Consider the following 23,490-nt stretch of genomic DNA (forward strand, 5'->3'; position numbering starts at 1 on the left):
GGTGTTCAGACTTTTAGTGGAATAAAGCCTGTTACAGTTTTGTGTTTGCTCGCTGCTACTTCAGCACCACAATTTAGTCCAGTCACATTTTGAAGAGAAACCATGGGGAAGTTTCCGATTATCGGAAGCCTGGAGATGGAACCTCAACACCCGGATGCCCAGACATGCTTTGAGATCTGGAGGCACGCGATGGAGGAGATCAACGCGAAGCCAAACCGGCTCACGGTGCTGATCAGCAAGCCGGGCCCCTGAGCTGTGCAGGCCGTCGAGACTGCTGGACTAGGAAGCTGCGACAGCCATCCCAGAGAGCATGTACAAGCCCCTTGGGGGACCTGCTCAGCATCACGCTCCAGCAGCCAGGGGAGATGGCAGATGCCTCTCCGGGCCTTGCGGGCGCTCGCCCTCCCGTGCCTGACTGAGACCCGAGTGACCGAAGGGAGGTGGAGCAATTGATCCAAGACGCCTGCGTGCGAGGGCCGCACTCAAGGGGCTCAGGGCAGAAATCGCCTCACTCGCCAGGACAATGGAGGTGCTCCGCTCCCTGGAGCCTCCGTCCTTCATGCTGAGGCTTTCAATGCCCGACTCCCCTCACCCCAATGTGGCAGGTGCGGCCGAAGGGCTCGACGTGGAGGACGTGATGGCAGCTGCAGGTCCTGGTGCGGTCACGAACGCTGCCCAGCGAGAGCTCGTGATATTGCTGACGCGGGAAGAAAGTGTTCCTTACCAGGCCGGTCAGGAGTGCGGTGGCCACCGCCACCAGCTGGACAGGGTCACGTGTGCTGACGCGTCACCTGCGCCCGCACTGCCAACGTCACGGATGGCCCAGCCGCCAACCCTGCCCCGCCGACCGCCATCTCCCCCCCCCACGCTGATGACGTCACTTCCATCCACACCAACATGTCACTTCCGCTCGCTCAGATGACCTGACCTCCAGCTTCACTGCCGCTCGAGTCGCCCGACTGCACTGACGCCATGTGTGTCCACCAGGCCCCGTCATCTGGTGCCAGCCGGGCACTGACAGCTCATCGATGGGACAACGGGGTCAACGTGAGCGCAGACCTGAATTGCCGACCCGACGCACCCCATGCCTGGGAAGGAAGCTGCTGCCCACTGTTTCCCTCGTCCATGGGGGAGCAGTGACCTCGCGTCCACTACCTTAAAAAGGGACTTTCCCCAGGGACTTGGCTGCTGAATGATGGACATTGCTGTCGACAGGAAGGTCATAAAAGTCCAGTCCTAGAGGTCGTACCGAGAGCTTCATGCATCCGACAGTGGCCCTGACACGAAAGCTCAAAATCTAGCCCATGAACTTGCCCATTGCTATCGCAGCCTAGGACCACTCCATCACAGCCCTCGGATGCTGCTCATGGATTTGACCTTGGGTTCAGGCTCTTGGTCAATCCCCAGCTCTGTGGCCCAGTCATCTTAGCGCTGGATTTCCAGTGCCATCTCCAAAGCCTTACCCTCGCTTTCAGCAAGTCCCTTCCCTTCCCGGGTGGGATCTAGGAGGGATTGCGGGATCAGGGGGGGACCAGCGTGAGATCGGGGGGGGGGGGAACAGGGGAGACGCGGGTGAGATCGGGGAGGGGCGGGATCAGGGTGAGATCGGGCAGGTGGGCGACGAGGGGAGACCCGGGTGGGATCTGGGAGGGATTGGGGGGGATGAGGAGGGGACCAGCGTGAGATCAGTCGGGGCGGGGGGACCAGGGGAGACGCGGGTGGAATCTGGGAGGGAATGGGGGATCAGGGGGGGGGGACCAGGGTGAGATCGGGGGGGTGGACCAGGGGAGACCCGGGTGGGATCGGGGGGGGGGGGAACCAAAGGAGACCCAGGTGGAATCTGGGATTGGGGGGATCAGGGGGGGACCAGGGTGAGATGGGGGGACCAGCGTAGACCCGGGTGGGATCGGGGGGGGGGTGGGACCAGGGTGAGATCGGGGAGGTAGGCGACGAGGGGAAACCCGGGTGGGATCTGGGAGGGATTGGGGGAGATGAGGAGGGGACCAGCGTGAGATCAGTCGGGGCGGGGGGACCAGGGGAGACGCGGGTGGGATCTGGGAGGGATTTGGGGATCAGGGGGGGACCAGGGTGAGATCTGGGGGGGGGGGAACAGGGGAGACCCGGGTGAGATCGGGTGGGATCTGGGAGGGATTGGGGGGGATGAGGAGGGAACCAGCGTGAGATCGGTCGGGGCGGGGGGACCAGGGGAGACGCGGGTGGGATCGGGGAGGGGCGGGATCAGGGTGACAGAGGGAGATGATCTGAGGAGAGATCCGGGGAAGGTGACGTCACTGGTGGTTCTCAGCTCCACCTGCTGACCGCCTGCTGTATGTGCAGGTCAGGTTGACCATTTATCTGATTGGCCCATTGTGGTCACGTGTCTGAGCAGTCATGTTGGATCCCTGCAACCTGTGTGTGAGGAAGGGTTTGCTGGTGAGTCGGAAATTTGGGGAAGTTCTGTCCAGGCTGAAGACCATGAATATGTATGAGGGCGGAGAGCAGCTGCTGGGGCTGGAGCTGCTCCTGGGCCGTGTTTGTTGTGGAGGAGTCGCAAGAGCCAACAATGGGCCGGACCAGATTGGGGCCGAAAGGCCGGGAAACGGACCCATTGGGGCCAACGGGGACCAGCAGGAGGGGGGTGGGGGTGAAACCCTCACTGAGGGCAGAATCAATCATAATAATGGGGACAAAAGGCCCTGGTGTGGCAAGTCACAGGTTCCTGGTGGGGGTTGTCCATTGGTCATGGTTCTCTGGTGGGGGTTGTCCATTGGTCACAGGTCCCTGGTGAGGGTTGTCCATTGGTCATGGTTCTCTGGTGGGGATTGTCCATTGGTCACAGGTCCCTGGTGAGGGTTGTCCATTGGTCATGGTTCTCTGGTGGGGGTTGTCCATTGGTCACGGGTCCCTGGTGGGGGTTGTCCATTGGTCACAGATCCCTGGTGGGGGTTGTCCATTGGTCACATGGTCCCTGTTGGGTGTTGTCCATTGGTCACAGGTCCCTGGTGGGGGTTGTCCATTGGTCATGGTTCTCTGGTGGGGGTTATCCATTGGTCATGGTTCTCTGGTGGGGTTTGTCCATTGGTCATGGTTCTCTGGTGGGGGTTGTCCATTGGTCATGGTTCTCTGGTGGGGGTTGTCCATTGGTCACGGATCCCTGGTGGGGGTTGTCCATTGGTCATGGTTCTCTGGTGGGGGTTGTCCATTGGTCACGGGTCCCTGGTGGGGGTTGTCCATTGGTCACAGATCCCTGGTGGGTGTTGTCCATTGGTCACATGGTCCCTGGTGGGTGTTGTCCATTGGTCACAGGTCCCTGGTGGGGGTTGTCCATTGGTCATGGTTCTCTGGTGGGGGTTGTCCATTGGTCACAGGTCCCTGGTGAGGGTTGTCCATTGGTCATGGTTCTCTGGTGGGGGTTGTCCATTGGTCACAGGTCCCTGGTGAGGGTTGTCCATTGGTCACGGATCCCTGGTGGGGGTTGTCCATTGGTCATGGTTCCTGGTGGGGGTTGTCCATTGGTCATGGTTCTCTGGTGGGGGTTGTCCATTGGTCACAGATCCCTGGTGGGGGTTGTCCATTGGTCACATGGTCCCTGGTGGGTGTTGTCCATTGGTCACAGGTCCCTGGTGGGGGTTGTCCATTGGTCACGGGTCCCTGGTGGAGGTTGTCCACTAATTTGTCCTCGGCTGAGTTGGTATACAGGGCCCTTTTGATGCTCCCTGGAGAATTCCTCCCCACCACCAAGGGCACAGACACAGCAGGAGGGGCAGCACTGCAGAAACTAAGAGACAGGTTGGGCTCCCTCACATCCCAGCCACCCTCCCACAACAGATGCCACCCCACCTTGATTCCCGCAGACTTAAAGACAACTGTGTGTGTTCGTCAAGGGGGGCATTCCTTCTGCTCTTCAGTGACCCTATGATGGCCCCTACAAGGTGAACTACAGGTGCAGCAACGTGTTCAAACTCGACCTTAGGGGAACAATACTGGCTCTTTGGCCCTCGACATTGAGCCGACCTACATATTCTTACCAAAAAATACTAAGCACTTCCTACCTTGTAACCATCTATTTTTCTGTTACCCCTGTTGCACGTTCATTCCTTGCCGGGGACCTCATTTCTGTAAGAGGTGCTGGACAAAGTGGCGACTCTCTGTCTTCCTTATGGTTGACAAAGTTTACAAATTTCATGTGTGTTTAGAAGGAAAGAAAAGGCAGGGGGAAGAGGACAGACCAACAGACAAATGGTGATAATTGGATATAGTTGGCAGGAGAGGAGAGAGAAGTGGTGAGAATTGATTGGGGGAGGGGGATTTATGGTTCTGACATCATGTGTCTACTTGTCCATATTGATCCTCCTCACAGTTCAGGACCCTTTCATGCCTCCAGGGTCTGTTGTCCTGGAACACTGGCTGCAGAGAATGCCTTGCTCCCTCTCACTCTGCCATCTTCTCTCCACAGGGTTAAGAATGCGATGCGTTTCCAGATAGAAAGCATCAGACAACGCCAGGTTGTGGTCTGACACTCCGACTGGATGCCTCGGGACTGTACTATCAGCCAGATTTATCATTGGGTTGGAATCACTGAGATCACTGAACAGAGAAACCTCACACCCATTGAGTGTGTGAACTGGACTTCAGCCAATAGGCTGAAATGGAGGGTCAGCTGACCAGTGATCCGGCAGATAAAACATTCCAGAGTAAAGTGTGTGGTGAGGAGGGGCTTTCTCTGGACTTGTTGGAATCGCATCCCTGCGCTCACCCTGGAGAGAGATCATTCGCCTGTTCTGAGTGTGGGGAGGGATTCACCAGCTCTGACACACTGGAGCAACACCAGTGTGTCCCCACTAGGGGGAGATCATTCCCCTGTTCTGACTGTGAGAAGAGCTTTCAAACCTCCAAGGAGATGGAGGAGCATGGGTGTGTTCCCCCTGGGGAAGGTCCATTCACCTGCTGCGTGTGTAGGAAGGGGTTCACCCAATCCTCTAACTTGCTGAGGCACCAGAGAGTTCACACTGGGGAGAAACCATTCACCTGCCACATATGTGGGAAGCGATTCTCTCAATCCTCTAGCCTCCAGATACACCAGCGGATTCACACTGGGGAGAAACCATTCATTTGCTCATTGTGTGGGAAGGAGTTCTCTCGCTCCTCCGGCCTTAGAGCCCACCAGAGTGTTCACACTGGGGAGAGTCCGTTCACCTGCCGCGTGTGCGGGAAGGGGTTCTCTCGGCCTTCTGTCCTGCAGGCACATCAGAGAATTCACACTGGGGAGAAACCATTCACTTGCTCCCTATGTGGGAAGGGGTTCTCTGATCCCTCCAGCCTTCGGGCCCACCAACGGGTCCACACTGGGGAGAAACCGTTCACCTGCTCCCTGTGTGGGAAGAGGTTCTCTCAGCCGTCCAACCTGCAGGCACACCAGCGGGTTCACACCGGAGAAAAACCGTTCACTTGCTCCCTGTGTGGGATTGGATTCACTCGATCCTCTAGCCTACTGATGCACCAGAGGGTTCACACCGGGGAGAAACCCTTCACCTGCTCTCTATGTGGGAAGGGGTTCTCTCAGTCCTCCAATCTGCGGACACATCAGCGGGTTCACACCAGGGAGAGGCCTGTCTCTGGTAGCAAGGGATTTGCACAGTCCTCTCAACAGGACCACCAAAAAATTTAGATCAGGGAGTCTTTGTTCACCTGCTTCCCATGTGACAAGGTGTTCTCTCAGCTCTCGGGACACCAGTGAGTTCACATGGGGATAGTGAATATTCAGGATAGACAGTCAGCATTTTCTCTCTCCATTAAAGCATCACACGTTAATGTTTAACGTGAAGTGGGAAGGTTAAGAGTGATGTTCGGGGCAAATATTTTACCCTGAGGGCAGTGAACATTGGGAACGGGCTACCAGGTGTGTAGTTCTTGACAGACCTATGAATACAGAGGGAGGTGGACAATGTGCAGGGGGGCAGCAGCACTGAGTCACTGGTCAGAGGTCATAGGTGGATATTGGTGGGAATGGAGAAGAGAAAGAGGCTGAGAAGTGACAGGGAGAGGGCAGAGGGTCTCTGACAGGAGATGGAGGAAAGGGGGACAGAGAGATAGGCAAAGAGACACTCGGAAAGGGGTGAACAGAAATTGGAAGTCAATGTTCACGCAGTCTGGTTGAAGATTGAGGGGATGGAATATAAGTTTGCCGTGGGGTCAATAATTGGGGTCCAGATTGTTGTTCCGATGGCGATTTTCCTTGCAACTTCAGCTCTTCATGTGTTTGTATAATCCCCAAATGGCCTGTTACACCTGTTCATCGAATTTTTCATCTAAACTGCTTCATATTCACTTTGTACTTGCTGGGCTGGCTGGTATGGATGGACTCTGACCTGGACCTTGGTGGACATTGAATAAAAATGGCTGTGACCAGAAGATTTTGACCTCCTTCTTCTGTTCTGAGATGCCTTCTGGGTGACGTTATCTTCACATCCAATCAGAATTAAAATTTATTGTCATTAACAAGACAAGAAATTTGGTGTTTTGCGGCAGCATCAAAGTGTAAACATTCATATCATAACCATTTTACAGCATTCCGATAAAAAAGTAAAAATAACAGTGTACAAAAAGTTCATTGATCATTAGGAACCTGATGGCGGAGAGGAAGAAGTTGTCCTTGTGCTTGTCTTTAGGCTCCTGTAACTTTTCCCCGATGGTAACAGAGTGAAAGGGGGACGGCCTGGGTGGTATGGACTTTTAGGATAGAAGCCACTTTTTTAAGACACCTCCTCATGTAGATGTCCTTAATGGAGTGAAGTCTGGTCCCCATGATGTTGGCCAGGTTAATAACCCTCTGGAGTTTATTCTTCTCCCAAGAGTTGGCACCTCCATACCAGATAGTGATGCAACCAGCCAGAATGCTCTCCACAGTTTACCCGTAGATTAATGTTCTTGCAACAATGTGACAAGACCAAGGAGCTGAATGTAGACTTTAGAAGAGGAAAACCAGAGGTGATTGGTCAAGTTATCATTGGGGAAATCAAAAGTGAAAAGGGTGAGCAAATTTAAATTCCTGGCTGTCTCTATCTTGGAGGACATTTCCTCGACCCATCACACCAATGTCTTCTTGAAGAAAGCACTTCCTCAGATGATTGGGGAGGTTCAGCATTATGAAGTTGGAGTAGGAAGAGATCTAATGGGGCATCAGGGTAACCAGGGTGAGGGGGCTGAAGAACTCACAGCTGGAGGGGGGGGAAGGGACCAGGTGCCATCACTACCATGGACTCTTTCCCCCCCAACCTCCCTCCATCCCTCCCTTTCCCTATCCCCTCCCTTCCCCTTCCCCATGTTATTTGGGATGCATCTTAAATAACTTAGAGATGCAAGCTTCAAATAACAAAACAGATTTTACTTGCTGATCCCTTCCACCATCTCAGGAAAGTGTTCACACTCTCTCTCTCACTCTCACTCTCTCTCACACACCCGCGCGTACACACACACACACACACACACACACACAGAGTGGTGCATTATAGTTACTACAGTAAAAAGGTGTATTCTTATGCAGTTACAAAATAGTTCACATTAACCTGACTATATAACATCTATCCTTCTCAAGTTAAAGAAAAACTTTTCTTTACCTTTCTTTCCAGTGCAACTTAAGTAACTGAACTTGTACACTTGTTTATTTACACAAAACTATTTTTAAATAGTTTGTATCGATATTGCACTGTGTGTGTGTGTCTGCGTGAACTGATACTTCACCATCTGGTGGATTTGGCTGCGACCATCGGGCTCTGTGTTGCTGGTACACATGTAGGTGATGTGAAACTTGTTGTGCTTCACCTGACAATTGCTGTGTAGATGTTTCAGTGTTAATGGTTGTGGTCTCTTCACTTGATATTGGTGTTGCAGGCTTTGCTGGTATATCACACCTTGTGTTGACAGGATGTGAATTCTATTCCTCTTCAGCTGTTTGCCAGAGTCTGTCTTGACAATGTCTGATCTTGGTTTCTCAGCTTCACTGAAGACTTTTGCTCGGGTCCATATTTTCAACATCAGCTCTTGAATATGCACATGCTGCCCTCTGAAGAGTTCTGGCAATGTTTGTTATAATGCTGGCGTCCTTCATCTTGTGTGACAGCCAGTCTTCTTTTGGTTTCCTCCTGGTCTTCTGGAAGGTGTATTTTGCTTGACAGAGTTGTTTTATATCTCCTGCCATTTAGAAGTTCTGCCAGGGACTTCATGTCAGCCCTTAAAGGTGTTTCTCGTAATGAAGAGTCAGATATGGGTCTTCTTTTGTTTTGCGACACTTAACTAATGTGTGTTTCACAGTTTGCACTTGTCTTTGGAATTCTTGTTACGTGAACCGTGTTCCATTGTCACACATTACTTGCTCGGGTATTCCTTGTTCAGCAAGCAGTGCTCTCATTTCTGATGTGATACTTGACATTCTTTTGATGAATGGAACAGGCTACTATTAAATACCACTCTTGATTCTTGGTGAACAAGTCTGCTCCCACTGTGTGCCATGGCCTGCCAGGTACTTTTGTGGAAATCATTTCCTCTTTTTGTTGTGTGTTTCTGTACTTTTGGCATATTTGACATGTAGCCACCATATTTTTGATGTCATATATACCAGTCCAGTACATGGCTGACTTCATTCTGAGTTTGCATTTCTCCATTCCTATGTGACCTTCATGTATTTTCTGGAGAATCTCTTCCTGCATTGTTTCAGGTATAATCAGTCTTGATCCAGCCAGCAGAACACCATTCTCCAACGATATGTTGCCTCTCATAGACCTATACTGATGTCTTGAAGGCTGTATCTGCTTTATCTGCTCTGGCCATCCTTGTATGACTTGTTGAGAAAGCATTTCCAAAACATCGTCCTTTCTCTGATCTGGCTTAGTTTATTACTGGTCACACTGACGAGATCATGTCTCTTGATCCCCACGTCTTCCATTTCATATTTTCCATTCTGGAAAAGTTGTGACAAGGTTTCAGCAAGCACCATCTCTTTGCCTGGTATGTATTTTAAGTCGTAGTAGTAATCTCTGCAGTCGAACTGGTGCCTTGTTTAGGGTCTTTCTCTGGATATGTTCCAGTGGGCGATGATCATTTTCCACGATACACTTTCTTCCATACAGAAACTTGTGAAACTTCTCGCATCTGTATACGACCACCAATAGTTTTCTCTCAGTATTGGAATATCTAGTCTCTGCTGTTGTTAGTGTTTTTGAGCCAAAAGCTATTTGTTTTTCTTCTTGTACTAATGCTGTTAGGATGCATCTACTTGCAGATTGAGAGTTTTTTTAAATCTCAACTCCACTTCTCTTCAAATTATTTCTTTCAGCTGGTCAAATTTTCTCTGATGTGATGGTGACCAGTGAAAGTCCAGGTCATTTGGCCCATTTATTCTGTGGTGAAACTATTATTCGACCCAGTCCCATTGACTGTAAGGTGTGACAGATTATATTGTGTTTGTATTGATTTTATATATGTTTTATAACCATACAACAATTTACAGTACGGAAACAGGTCATATCAGCCCTTCCAGTCAGCACCGTTTTATGTGAAACTCCACTAGTTCTGCCTACCCACTCCCATGCCCATAACCCTCCAACCCCCTATCATCCATGTACTCATCTAGCCTCTTAAATGACAGAATTGACCCTGAAACTACCTCTTCCGGAAGTTCATTCCACTCAGCCACCACTCTCTGAGTGAAGAAGCATCCTCTTATATTACACCTAAAGTTTTGCCCCCTAACCCTTAATTTATAACCCCTTGTTCCAATCTTCCCTACCCTCAGGGGAAAGAGCCTAGTCACATCAACTCTATCTATTCCTTTCATAATTTTAAATACCTCTATCAAATCCCCCCTCAACCTTCTACGCTCCAATGAATAAAGTCCCAGACTACTCAATCTTTCTCCATATTCAAGATACTGCAATCCAGGCAACATTTTTGTATACCTTCTTTGCACCCTCTCAATCTTATTTAGATCCCTCCTATAATTTGGAGACCAGAACTGCACACAATACTCCAAACTTGGCCTCACCAAGGCCTTAAACAGTCTCAACATCAACCCCAGCTCCTATATTCTATGCTATGATTTATACAGGCCAGCAAACCAAAAGCCTTCTTCACCACCCTATCGACTTGAGAATCCACCTTCAAGGAATGCTGACCCATTATTCCAAGATCCCTCTGTTCCTCTGCATTTCTCAATGCCCTCCCCTTCACTGTATACATCCTATTTTGGTTATTCCTCCAAAAATGAGATAAATTGGGGCTGGTTTTTTAGTGTAGGTCACACTAACAAACACTTCAAAACAGATCTCATTTAAAATGCTGGAGCTCTGCTGAAGCCAGACAGGGTGGCTCCTGGGGGCTTTTGCAAAAACTTTGGGGAGTGTCCAAGAGACTTCACTAATAGATTGTTGTTTTGAAAAGCAACAGATGAAAGAGATTGGAGGAACTGCAGGCTCTCTGGAGTGCAGTTTGCTGTTCTAAGAGGGTCATGTGGATTTTGCAAGCAGAGAGAGTTGAACATTTTTTTCTCAGAGAGATCAGTTTTGTAGTGCTATTGTCAGCAGCAGTAGCTGGGACTGAAACAGGACAAGCTGGAAAGCTTGTGGAAAAACCCCATTTAGAAGCTGGGTTGTGAGTGCTTAGTTCAGCCTGGTCAAAGCCCTTGTGGTTTATGCAAGAGGAGAGGACTGCCTGCCTAATATTTCACTTGATGCAAGAAAAACAAAAAAGAATTCTCTTGGTGACCTGAAAGAATGAGGTTATCATCTGGAGAATCCTGATGGGGCAAGTTTCTTCAGCAAGACACTGAAGTGGCTGATTAAAATAAATCAGTTGTGGGTATCCAGCAAACAACAAATCCCCAAAAATGTTACAAGCCCAAAGGACCCCAAAACCCAGCAGCAATAGATATTCACCAAGACAAATAGTTACTTAAACAAAAGTTGCTTTTAATTATCCTTAAACATGAAATCAGAATCACACTTTAACATATCACTATTAACTTAACTACCCTAACTTAACCCCCTTCTAATTCTAAGTGCACATGTATGTAATGTGTGTGTAAGTTCAGAAAAGTTCTTTGGTTCAAAGTCCAATCTCACTTCTCATTCCTCCAAGTTCACTGGTGTCTTGGGTAAACTTATACCTCTCATTTTGTTCATTTTAGATTGGTCACAATGTTTGAGCTACTGAAAGAAAATAGACACACACACTGAGAGCAGTTCAGTTTATACAAGGCTTTATTAATAAATCTAAAGCTGAATACAATATGCAAGCCCTTCCCAATTATACTTATCAACACCTGGACTGGTCCCAACTGCTGAAGCGAGGCAAGGACTGCACACTTGTAGTAGGTTGTCTGGGTGCCGATAGCAGCTTCTCCACCTCCCCGGACCGGGACGTTGGTTTGGAATCTTGAAGTTCTTCTTCTTGCTGAGAAATGTTGCCACCTCTTGGAGAGTCTCCAACTTCAGCAGTGGGACCATGGCTTATATTACCCAACAGTTGTTTACTTCAGATCTTATCTCTTTGAACACATGATTTAATTTTCTTCAAGGTCTCCTGACAGTCTGCGACCAACAAAAGACAACTGCATCTCTTGGCCTCATGGTGGAAGTTGGATAATATCTACTGATTCATATGCATCCCTGGGCCCCATAGTGTAAATTTAGATAATGTCTTCCTATCAACTGCATCCCTTCTTGCATAAGTTGGTCTAAATCCTCCATTACAACTGGTTGCAGGCAATTCTTAGACTGCACAGAATTGAATATTTATAAAGTTCACCAGGCTTTAGCGCCTGAAGGGAAATGATTACCGCTCAGGAAGGTTCTATAAACATAACAAAAAAGGAATATTACATACAAAAGAAAACAAAACTTCCTTTCCCCACTCCCCTCATCTAAACTATCCCCTCCCAACCCACCCCCCTCCCTCAGAGCCTTAAATTGTTTTTATCCGGGTATTTAATATTAACTGTTTGGTGTGCCAACTCTGTACATATCATTTACTTAAGATCTATGGCCATATGTTCTAAATATAAGCTCCACATTTTAACAAAAAAAGTAATTATTTTGCAAATTATAAGTTATTTTTTCCTAATAAAATCACGATTGTAATTCACTATGCCATCTTTGTCTATTCAACTCTGCGCTGTTTTTCCATGTAACAGCTATACATTTTCTCGCTACTGTAATGGATTATAAATATTTGGGATTTTGGTAAGATTACTAGGTTACATATATACACACATTTTAAAACAGATCTTATTTGAAAATCTGAAGGATTCATATTCAATAACATTGCAGGATCTCTGGAGAATGTGATGCACATTTCGCAAGTAGGTGCTAATTGAACTGATGTCATAAAATGAATGGACTAGAGACCCTCTGGCTGTTGGAAGCTCTTTTCAAGGGTTTTGACAGAGTGCACAGAAAAGTCGGTCCTGGGTTTTGTTGATCTAAGACAACATCTTGACCAAGGAGAAGAACTCCTGTTGTTCGCTGAAGAAGGTGGGGGTTTTGCAAGTGAGAGAGTCACATGGCCTCTCTGGCAGTTCAGATGAAATAAAGAGAGGGAGAGGAGGAGAAAACAAGCCCTCTCAACTAGTGGGTGTGACACTGAACAGTCACGGTTGAACCAAGCCAGGAAGAGCTGATTGGAAACAGAAAGTTCCAAAGCAGTGGATGGCTGGAAGCGCTATCTGTCTGATGTTTCTCTTAGAATAAGAGGAATAAATGGAACTCTGTAGTGGTAGCCTACAGAAAGAGGTTACCATCTGGAAAATCCTGATGGGGCTAGTTTAATCAGCGAGAGCTTGAGGTGACTAATGATGGTACCTCAGTTGTGGAAATCCTGGAATAACAAACCTCTCTCTGCAAATGCCATTCTCCTGAATGGTAAACATTTATCTTTTGAGCACCAAAGCCTGGTGAACTTTATACATGTTAAATTCTGTGCACAGCATAAGCATAATCCGCATAAACCATTACCCCAAAATATTTAATTTTCTTAGCCCATCTAAACTGTGTAATCTGTTTACAAGTCATACACCGTAAGTATTCGTGTAGAATGTGAAAAATTTGGCACTGAATTCGAGCTCAAAGTAGGGGGCGGTCGCATTATACAGAAAGTTATTATTTAAATTTTTTTCTGCCAGGTTTAACAATAGGTAAGACCATCAGCAGCTGCCTAGTTTCGGGGGGGGGGGGGGGGGAGAGACAGCAGCATGACTCAGGCAGGTGAGGGGGGAGAGAGATGCCAGCACGACTTGAGCGGGTGAGGGGGAGAGAGACAACAGCGCAAATCAGGTGGGCAAGGGAGGAGAGTGACACATCAGCCCAACTCGGGCGGGCGAGTGGGGGATATGGCAGTACGAATCGGGCAGGCAAGGGGAGTGGGTCGTATTATACACAGGGTTAAAATTTTTCTCCCTTTTCCCCTAAAAAATGGTGGAAGGGTCGCATAATACATGAAACATGCATTATACACAAATATTTATGGGATAATCTTCCTCTGTAATTGGTAATATTTCACTCTTATCTAAATTAACATTATAACCAGACATTTCTCCATATTGTACCAAACAGTTTTGCAGATATGGTAACGATTGTTGAGGATTTGTTAAATATATTAATACATCACCTGCAAACAAATTAATCTTGTATTCCTCTTCATTTTTTTTTAATCCCACTAATTTTATCATTTTGTCTTATAGCTTGGGCTAATGGTTCTATTACCAATGCAAACAAGGCTGGTGACGAAAGACAACCTTGCCTAGTAGAATGTGTTAAATTAAACGTATCCAAGATTTGCCCATTCATCACCCTAGCTGTAGGATTTTTATACAAAGCTTTAACCCAACCAATAAAAAAAAGGTTGAAACTGAAATCTTTCAAGTACTTTAAATACAAAATACCATTCAACTCGATCAAGTGCCTTTTCCGCATCTAATGCTACTATCAATGACTGATTCAAACAATGTCTTGACACATTAATCAACGTCAACAATCTAACAATATTATCGAAAGAAAATTTGTTCTTAATGAAACCTGCTTGATCAACATGTATTAAACACAGTAAATAATTCGCAAGTCTGTTTGACAATACCTTAGCTACTATCTTATAATCTACATTTAATAAAGATTTTGGATGATATGATGCAACTTTCATCAGATCTCTTTATTTGGAATAACTATAATTATAGCTCTAGAAAAGGTTTCTGGAAATGCTTGCTCTTCTGTAGATTGTTTAAGAACATCCATAAAAACAGGAGACAAAACATAAAATTCTTTATAAAACTCTACCATAAACCCATCTTTTTCAGGCGATTTTCCATTTGGCATATTCAATATAGCTTCTTTAATTTCTAAATCAGTAAAAGGAACTTCCAATTCTAACCTATCTTGATCGTCCAAAGCAGCTAAAAATGTTCCTCATCCTGACTTACTTCAGAAGCATATCTTTGGCTTGGCTTCGCGGACGAAGATTTATGGAGGGGGTAAAAGTCCACGTCAGCTGCAGGCTCGATTGTGGCTGACAAGTCCGATGCGGGACAGGCAGACACGGTTGCAGCGGTTGCAGGGGAAAATTGGTTGGTTGGGGTTGGGTGTTGGGTTTTTAAAATGAGTGAAAGTCATCATTAATTTTGTGAGGTTTAAAATAACTCCTGTATTATTTCTTATAGCATTTATTGTCCTCGATGCCTGTTCATTCTTTAATTGCCAAACTAAAACCTTGTGTGCTCGTTCTCCTAACTCATAATAATGCTGTTTGGATCTCTGTATTAATTTTTCATATTCATATGTTTGCATTGTATTATAATGTAATTTCAACTTAGTCAAAAAGCCTTTTTATCCTCAGTCAAGTTTCGCTGTAATTCCTTTTCTCTAATAGTTATCTACTTCTCCAAATTTTGATTCTCTGCCAAGTGTTGTTTCTTAATTCTTGCAGAATAACTGATCATCAGACCTCTTAAATAAGCTTTTAACGCATCCCACAAAACAAATTTACTTTGTACTGAATTTGTATTCTTTTGCAAATAAGACTGAATATGATCTTTAATATAACTTATTGCTATATAATTGTTTCAGAAACATCCCATTAAACCTCCATTGATAAAGGGTCTATACATTATCCAGACCCGAACATGTATTTAACAAAATCCTACTCTTATACTCCGCATATATAAATCTACCCTGCAACTATACTGAATCTAAGAAAAAGTCAATTCTAGAAAAAGAATCACGTCTGGGTGAATAAAAAGAAGTCTTTTTCTGTCAGATTTAAGTTCCTCCAAATTTCCACCACTTTCAAATCTTTCATAACATCTAACATCCGTTTAGCAGTTTTTGGAGATTTATCCAATAATGGATCCAACACACAATTAGAATTACCACTAACCAAAATATTTCCATTAGCTTGACCTAAATTTTAAAAAGTTTCAGAGATGAATTCTTCATCATCTTCATTGGGTGCATAAATATTCATCAAAAATTTCACCACAAGCACTCTACCCGATATGCCAGAGAATGATTCCAACTGAAATTGTATCTTCTTATGGTTTAAAATAGCAAACCTCTAGATTTAGAATTAAATGAAGATGCAAAAACATGTCCTACCCAATCTCTTTTCAATTTCATATGTTCTTTCTCAGTCAAATGAGTCTCTTGCAAAAAAGCAATATCAACCTTCATTTTCTTTATATATTGAGATTGACCCTTCACACAGCAATTAGTTAGATATATAAAAACCCTTAAAAAACCTTTCAAACAATAAAAAAAAAACCTTCTAAAACAATTTTTAAAATGTACTACTACAATAGTAGGACCTCCCTCTGTTAACCAGGTGCAGTCAATACCGCAAGTGGCAATTGAGTTTAAAAGGAGCAGAATCAACCCCTCCCCCCAAACCGAACATTAAAATACACAAGTCCCTTTTATTCATCCCAATGATTCCACGCTACATCAAGCTTCATCTTCAACATCAATCAGCGATTCTGATTCCAACTTCTTTTTCCCATTCCTAATCTTAATCTCAAACATTTTCCCCACCGATTTCTTCAAATCTGGTAAGGAATTAACAAAAGTTAATGCACCATAAGGATTCTCAAAAAATTGAGACTGATTTGGCACACAAAACACCTTAAGTGCCACCAGATACCAAAAAGTAAACTTATACCCTTGCTTCCACAGCACTGCTTTGACCAGATTAAACTTTTTCCATCTCTTAATAATCTCCTGACTTAAATCAGCATAAAAAAAAGATCCTATTGCCCTGAATCATCATAGGGCCTTTGATCAAGGTGAGCTTTCTGAACTGCATAATCATTTCTCTATCCTGATATTGCAAACATCTGAAAAGAACCGTTCTCAGCAATTGATCCAGAAAAGGTTTTCTCCTTAACACTTTATGAGCTTGATCTAATTCCAGTCTGTCCAGAAAAAAAATTCAACTCCCAACATTTCTGGAATCCATTTCCGAAAAAAATCTAACAGGATCTGAACCTTCAATATCTTCCGGCAGTCCAACTATCTTAATATTATTACGACGACTTTGATTTTCCAACGAATCAATTTTTTGTAGCAGATCTCTCTTCTGAACATCCCAGCCTGTAAACTAATCCTCAATATGGTCCATTCTCTCCACATAATGGTCCACACGGTACTTAGAGTCATAAAAGCTTCTTCTATCTTCTTAAATTTATCTTGTGCAGTGTCCACTGCTGTTAAACACTTATTAACATCAACTTTAACAGATGTAATTTCTACACATATACCAGCCATTTTTTCCTTCATACCAGAAAATTGATCATTTAAAGTTTCAAAGCCTTGAGTCATACAAGACATATTTTCATTTTGTTTGATAAGTTCTTCAAATATAAGATTAACTTCCATCCCTGCTACAGGGGCCTTTAAGACTGGGGAAGATGTCTTTGGTGAAACAACAACTTTAATTGGAGAAGTAGGTTTTCCTAAAGCCTTAGGCCTAGGCCTACCTTCAATGAGTCTAGCTGCAGAAAGTAACAATTCTTCTTCTTCTAAAGCTTCTGGGTTGTATTCATCTTCCTCTTCTTCTTCCACCTCATACCTGACAGCCCTACTGTGGGTTTGGACACACTGCCACACCGCTCCGACCTCGCCGGATTGATGTGTCGGGTCCCCCCGCAGTTCAGGCCTGATCCAGAATCTCTGTGGCCCAGTCATCTTAGGGCTGGATTTCCAGTGCCATCTCCAAAGTCTTACCCTCGCTTTCAGCAAGTCGCATCCCTGCTCACATTCAACAGCACACTGCCCAGTGACTGCCCCCATCCACGCCAAAGGTAACCCCTTCCGCAGTCTTCAGATTGCAAGCCCATAGCCACCAGGAGCAGGTGCCATTGCGCGGCCGACAGGGCCTTCATTAACGCAGAAGTGAGGGATCAGGGTGTGACCAGGAAGGATCAGGATGGGAACCGGGTGGGATGGGGATGAACCAGGGGAGACACGGGTGGGATCAGGGGGGGACCAGGGGAGACCCAATGGGATCTGAGAGGGATTGGGGGATCAGTGGGGGACCAGGGTGCGATCGGGGGGCGGACCAGGAGAGACCTGGGCGGGATCTGGGAGGGATTGGGGGAATCAGTGGGGAACCAGAGTGAGATCGGGGTGGGGGACCAAGGGAGACCTGGGTGGAATCTGGGAGGGAATGGGGGATCAGGGGGGGGGACCAGGGTGAGATCGGGGGGGTGGACCAGGGGAGACCCGGGTGGGATCGGGGGGGGGGGGGGAAACCAAAGGAGACCCAGGTGGAATCTGGGATTGGGGGGATCAGGGGGGGACCAGGGTGAGATGGGGGGACCAGCGTAGACCCGGGTGAGATCGGGGAGGGGGGGGGGGAACCAAAGGAGACCCAGGTGGAATCTGGGATTGGGGGGATCAGGGGGGGACCAGGGTGAGATGGGGGGACCAGCGTAGACCCGGGTGAGATCGGGGAGGGGGGGGGGGAACCAAAGGAGACCCAGGTGGAATCTGGGATTGGGGGGATCAGGGGGGGACCAGGGTGAGATGGGGGGACCAGCGTAGACCCGGGTGAGATCGGGGAGGTAGGCGACGAGGGGAAACCCGGGTGGGATCTGGGAGGGATTGCGGGATCAGGGGGAGACCCGGGTGAGATCGGGTGGGATCTGGGAGGGATTGGGGGAGATGAGGAGGGGACCAGCGTGAGATCAGTCGGGGCGGGGGGACCAGGGGAGACGCGGGTGGGATCGGGGAGGGGCGGGATCAGGGTGACAGAGGGAGATGATCTGAGGAGAGATCCGGGGAAGGTGACGTCACTGGTGGTTCTCAGCTCCACCTGCTGACCGCCTGCTGTATGTGCAGGTCAGGTTGACCATTTATCTGATTGGCCCATTGTGGTCACGTGTCTGAGCAGTCATGTTGGATCCCTGCAACCTGTGTGTGAGGAAGGGTTTGCTGGTGAGTCGGAAATTTGGGGAAGTTCTGTCCAGGCTGAAGACCATGAATATGTATGAGGGCGGGGAGCAGCTGCTGGGGCTGGAGCTGCTCCTGGGCCGTGTTTGTTGTGGAGGAGTCGCAAGAGCCCACAATGGGCCGGACCAGATTGGGGCCGAAAGGCCGGGAAACGGACCCATTGGGGCCAACGGGGACCAGCAGGAGGGGGGTGGGGGTGAAACCCTCACTGAGGGCAGAATCAATCATAATAATGGGGACAAAAGGCCCTGGTGGGGCAAGTCACAGGTTCCTGGTGGGGGTTGTCCATTGGTCATGGTTCTCTGGTGGGGGTTGTCCATTGGTCACGGGTCCCTGGTGGGGGTTGTCCATTGGTCACAGATCCCTGGTGGGGGTTGTCCATTGGTCACATGGTCCCTGGTGGGTGTTGTCCATTGGTCACAGGTCCCTGGTGGGGGTTGTCCATTGGTCATGGTTCTCTGGTGGGGGTTGTCCATTGGTCATGGTTCTCTGGTGGGGTTTGTCCATTGGTCATGGTTCTCTGGTGGGGGTTGTCCATTGGTCATGGTTCTCTGGTGGGGGTTGTCCATTGGTCACGGATCCCTGGTGGGGGTTGTCCATTGGTCACGGTTCTCTGGTGGGGGTTGTCCATTGGTCACGGGTCCCTGGTGGGGGTTGTCCATTGGTCACAGATCCCTGGTGGGTGTTGTCCATTGGTCACATGGTCCCTGGTGGGTGTTGTCCATTGGTCACAGGTCCCTGGTGGGGGTTGTCCATTGGTCATGGTTCTCTGGTGGGGGTTGTCCATTGGTCATGGTTCTCTGGTGGGGTTTGTCCATTGGTCATGGTTCTCTGGTGGGGGTTGTCCATTGGTCATGGTTCTCTGGTGGGTGTTGTCCATTGGTCACGGATCCCTGGTGGAAGTTGTCCACTGGTTGTCCTCGGCTGAGTTGGTATATAGGGCCCTTTTGATGCTCCCTGGAGAATTCCTCCCCACCACCAAGGGCACAGACACAGCAGGAGGGGCAGCACTGCAGAAACTAAGGGACAGGTTGGGCTCCCTCACATCCCAGCCACCCTCCCACCACAAATGCCACCCCACCTTGATTCCCGCAGACTTAAAGACAACTGTGTTTGTTCGCCCAGGTGGGCATTCCTCCTGCTCTTCAGTGACCCTATGATGGCCCCTACAAGGTGAACTACAGGAGCAGCAACATGTTCACACTCGACCTTAGGGGAACAGTACTGGCTTTTGGCCCTTGACATTGAGCCGATCTACATATACTTACCAAAAAAATTCTAAGCACTTCCTACCTTGTAACCATCTATTTTTCCGTTATCCCTGTTGCACGTTCATTCCTTGCCGGGGACCTCATTTCTGTAAGAGGTGCTGGACAAAGTGGCGTCTCTCTGTCTTCTTTATGGTTGACAAAGTTAACAAATTTCATGTGTGTTTAGAAGGGAAGAAAAGGCAGGGGGAAGAGGACAGACCGACAGACAAATGGTGATAATTGGATATAGTTGGCAGGAGAGGAGAGAGAAGTGGTGAGAATTGATTGGGGGAGGGGGATTTATGGTTCTGACATCATGTGTCTACTTGTCCATATTGATCCTCCTCACAGTTTAGGACCCTTTCATGGTTTGTCATGTTACTGGCTATGCCTCCAGGGTCTATTGTCCGGGAACACTGGCTGCAGAGAATGCCTTGCTCCCTCTCACTCCGCCATCTTCTCTCCACAGGGTTAAGAAAGCGATGCGTTTCCAGACAGAAAGCATCAGACAACGCCAGGTTGTGGTCTGACACTCCGTCTGGATTCCTTGGGACTGTACTATCAGCCAGATTTATCATTGAGTTGGAATCACTGAGATCACTGAACAGAGAAACCTCACACCCATTGAGTGTGTGAACTGGACTTCAGCGAATAGGCTGACATGGAGGGTCAGCTGACCAGTGATCCGGCAGATAAAACATTCCAGAGTAAAGTGTGTGGTGAGGAGGGGCTTTCTCTGGACTTGTTGGAATCGCATCCCTGCGCTCACCCTGGAGAGAGATCATTCGCCTGTTCTGAGTGTGGGGAGGGATTCACCAGCTCTGACACACTGGAGCAACACCAGTGTGTCCCCACTAGGGGGAGATCATTCCCCTGTTCTGACTGTGTGAAGAGCTTTCAAACCTCCAAGGAGCTGGAGGAGCACGGGTGTATTCCCCCTGGGGAAGGTCCATTCATCTGCTGCATGTGTGGGAAGGGGTTCACCCAATCTTCTAACTTGCTGATGCACCATAGAGTTCACACTGGGGAGAAACCGTTCACCTGCCACATATGTGGGAAGCGATTCTCTCAATCCTCCAGCCTCCAGATACACCAGCGGATTCACACTGGGGAGAAACCATTCATTTGCTCCTTGTGTGGGAAGGAGTTCTCTCGCTCCTCCGGCCTTAGAGCCCACCAGAGTGTTCACACTGGGGAGAGTCCGTTCACCTGCCGCGTGTGCGGGAAGGGGTTCTCTTGGCCCTCTGTCCTGCAAGGACATCAGAGAATTCACACTGGGGAGAAACCATTCACTTGCTCCCTGTGTGGGAAGGGGTTCTCTGATCCCTCCAGCCTTCGGGCCCACCAACGGGTCCACACTGGGGAGAAACCGTTCACCTGCTCCCTGTGTGGGAAGAGGTTCTCTCAGCCGTCCAACCTGCAGGCACACCAGCGGGTTCACACCGGAGAAAAACCGTTCACTTGCTCCCTGTGTGGGATTGGATTCACTCGATCCTCTAGCCTACTGATGCACCAGAGGGTTCACACCGGGGAGAAACCCTTCACCTGCTCTCTATGTGGGAAGGGGTTCTCTCAGTCCTCCAATCTGCGGACACATCAGCGGGTTCACACCAGGGAGAGGCCTGTCTCTGGTAGCAAGGGATTTGCACAGTCCTCTCAACAGGACCACCAAAAAATTTAGATCAGGGAGACTTTGTTCACCTGCTTCCCATGTGACAAGGTGTTCTCTCAGCTCTCCGGACACCAGTAAGTTCACATGGGGATAGTGAAGTCAGCCTGAAGAAAACTGAGGTCCTCCATCAGCCAGCTCCCCACCATGACTACCAGCCCCCCCACATCTCCATCAGGCACACAAAACTCAAAACGGTCAACCAGTTTACCTATCTCGGCTGCACCATTTCATCAGCTGCAAGGATCGACAATGAGATAGACAACAGACTCGCCAAGGCAAATAGCGCCTTTGGAAGACTATACAAAAGAGTCTGGAAAAACAACCAACTGAAAAACCTCACAAAGATAAGCGTATACAGAGCCGTTGTCATACCCACACTCCTGTTCAGCTCCGAATCATGGGTCCTCTACCGGCACCACCTACGGCTCCTAGAACGCTTCCACCAGCGTTGTCTCCGCTCCATCCTCAACATCCATTGGAGCGCTTACATCCCTAACGTCGAAGTACTCGAGATGGCAGAGGTCGACAGCATCGAGTCCACGATGCTGAAGATCCAGCTGCGCTGGATGGGTCACGTCTCCAGAATGGAGGACCATCGCCTTCCCAAGATCGTGTTATATGGCGAGCTCTCCACTGGCCACCGTGACAGAGGTGCACCAAAGAAAAGGTACAAGGACTGCCTAAAGAAATCTCTTGGTGCCTGCCACATTGACCACTGCCAGTGGGCTGATAACGCCTCAAACCGTGCATCTTGGCGCCTCACAGTTTGGCGGGCAGCAACCTCCTTTGAAGAAGACCGCAGAGCCCACCTCACTGACAAAAGGCAAAGGAGGAAAAACCCAACACCCAACCCCAACCAACCAATTTTCCCCTGCAACCGTGTCTGCCTGTCCCGCATCGGACTTGTCAGCCACAAACGAGCCTGCAGCTGACGTGGACTTTTTACCCCCTCCATAAATCTTCGTCCGCGAAGCCAAGCCAAAGAAAAAAAAAGTGAATATTCAGGATAGACAGTCAGCATTTTCTCTCTCCATTAAAGCATCACACGTTAATGTTTAACGTGAAGTGGGAAGGTTAAGAGTGATGTTCGGGGCAAATATTTTACCCTGAGGGCAGTGAACATTGGGAACGGGCTACCAGGTGTGTAGTTCTTGACAGACCTATGAATACAGAGGGAGGTGGACAATGTGCAGGGGGGCAGCAGCACTGAGTCACTGGTCAGAGGTCATAGGTGGATATTGGTGGGAATGGAGAAGAGAAAGAGGCTGAGAAGTGACAGGGAGAGGGCAGAGGGTCTCTCTGACAGGAGATGGAGGAAAGGGGGACAGAGAGATAGGCAGCTGGAGGGGGGGGAAGGGACCAGGTGCCATCACTACCATGGACTCTTTCCCCCCCAACCTCCCTCCATCCCTCCCTTCCCCTTCCCCATGTTATTTGGGATGCATCTTAAATAACTTAGAGATGCAAGCTTCAAATAACAAAACAGATTTTACTTGCTGATCCCTTCCACCATCTCAGGAAAGTGTTCACACTCTCTCTCTCACACACTCTCACTCTCTCTCACACACTCGCGCGTACACACACACACACACACACACACACAGAGTGGTGCATTATAGTTATTACAGTAAAAAGGTGTATTCTTATGCAGTTACAAAATAGTTCACATTAACCTGACTATATAACATCTATCCTTCTCAAGAAAAGGGGGTGAACAGAAATTGGAAGTCAATGTTCACGCGGTCTGGTTGAAGATTGAGGGGATGGAATATAAGTTTGCCGTGGGGTCAATGATTGGGGTCCAGATTGTTGTTCCGATGGCGATTTTCCTTGCAACTTCAGCTCTCCATGTGTTTGTATAATCCCCAAATGGCCTGTTACACCTGTTCATCGAATTTTTCATCTAAACTGCTTCATATTCACTTTGTACTTGCTGGGCTGGCTGGTATGGATGGACTCTGACCTGGACCTTGGTGGACATTGAATAAAAATGGCTGTGACCAGAAGATTTTGACCTCCTTCTTCTGTTCTGAGATGCCTTCTGGGTGACGTTATCTTCACATCCAATCAGAATTAAAATTTATTG

At 48.0% G+C, this 23,490-nt stretch overlaps 1 protein-coding gene across 1 annotated transcript; it reads left to right on the top strand.

Moving 5' to 3' along the window:
• Positions 1-910: 910 nt before the first annotated feature.
• Positions 911-23,410, top strand: LOC138739719 (zinc finger protein 229-like). Its single transcript, XM_069892324.1, has 3 exons — positions 911-1,242; positions 4,457-5,607; positions 20,597-23,410. Exons 2-3 carry the CDS (start codon positions 4,649-4,651, stop codon positions 21,411-21,413), a joined length of 1,776 nt encoding a protein of 591 aa, XP_069748425.1. The 5' UTR covers positions 911-1,242; positions 4,457-4,648; the 3' UTR covers positions 21,414-23,410.
• Positions 23,411-23,490: the final 80 nt, after the last annotated feature.

The sequence above is a fragment of the Narcine bancroftii genome, chromosome 7 (assembly GCF_036971445.1).
Source record: "Narcine bancroftii isolate sNarBan1 chromosome 7, sNarBan1.hap1, whole genome shotgun sequence".
Lineage (NCBI taxonomy): Eukaryota > Metazoa > Chordata > Chondrichthyes > Torpediniformes > Narcinidae > Narcine > Narcine bancroftii.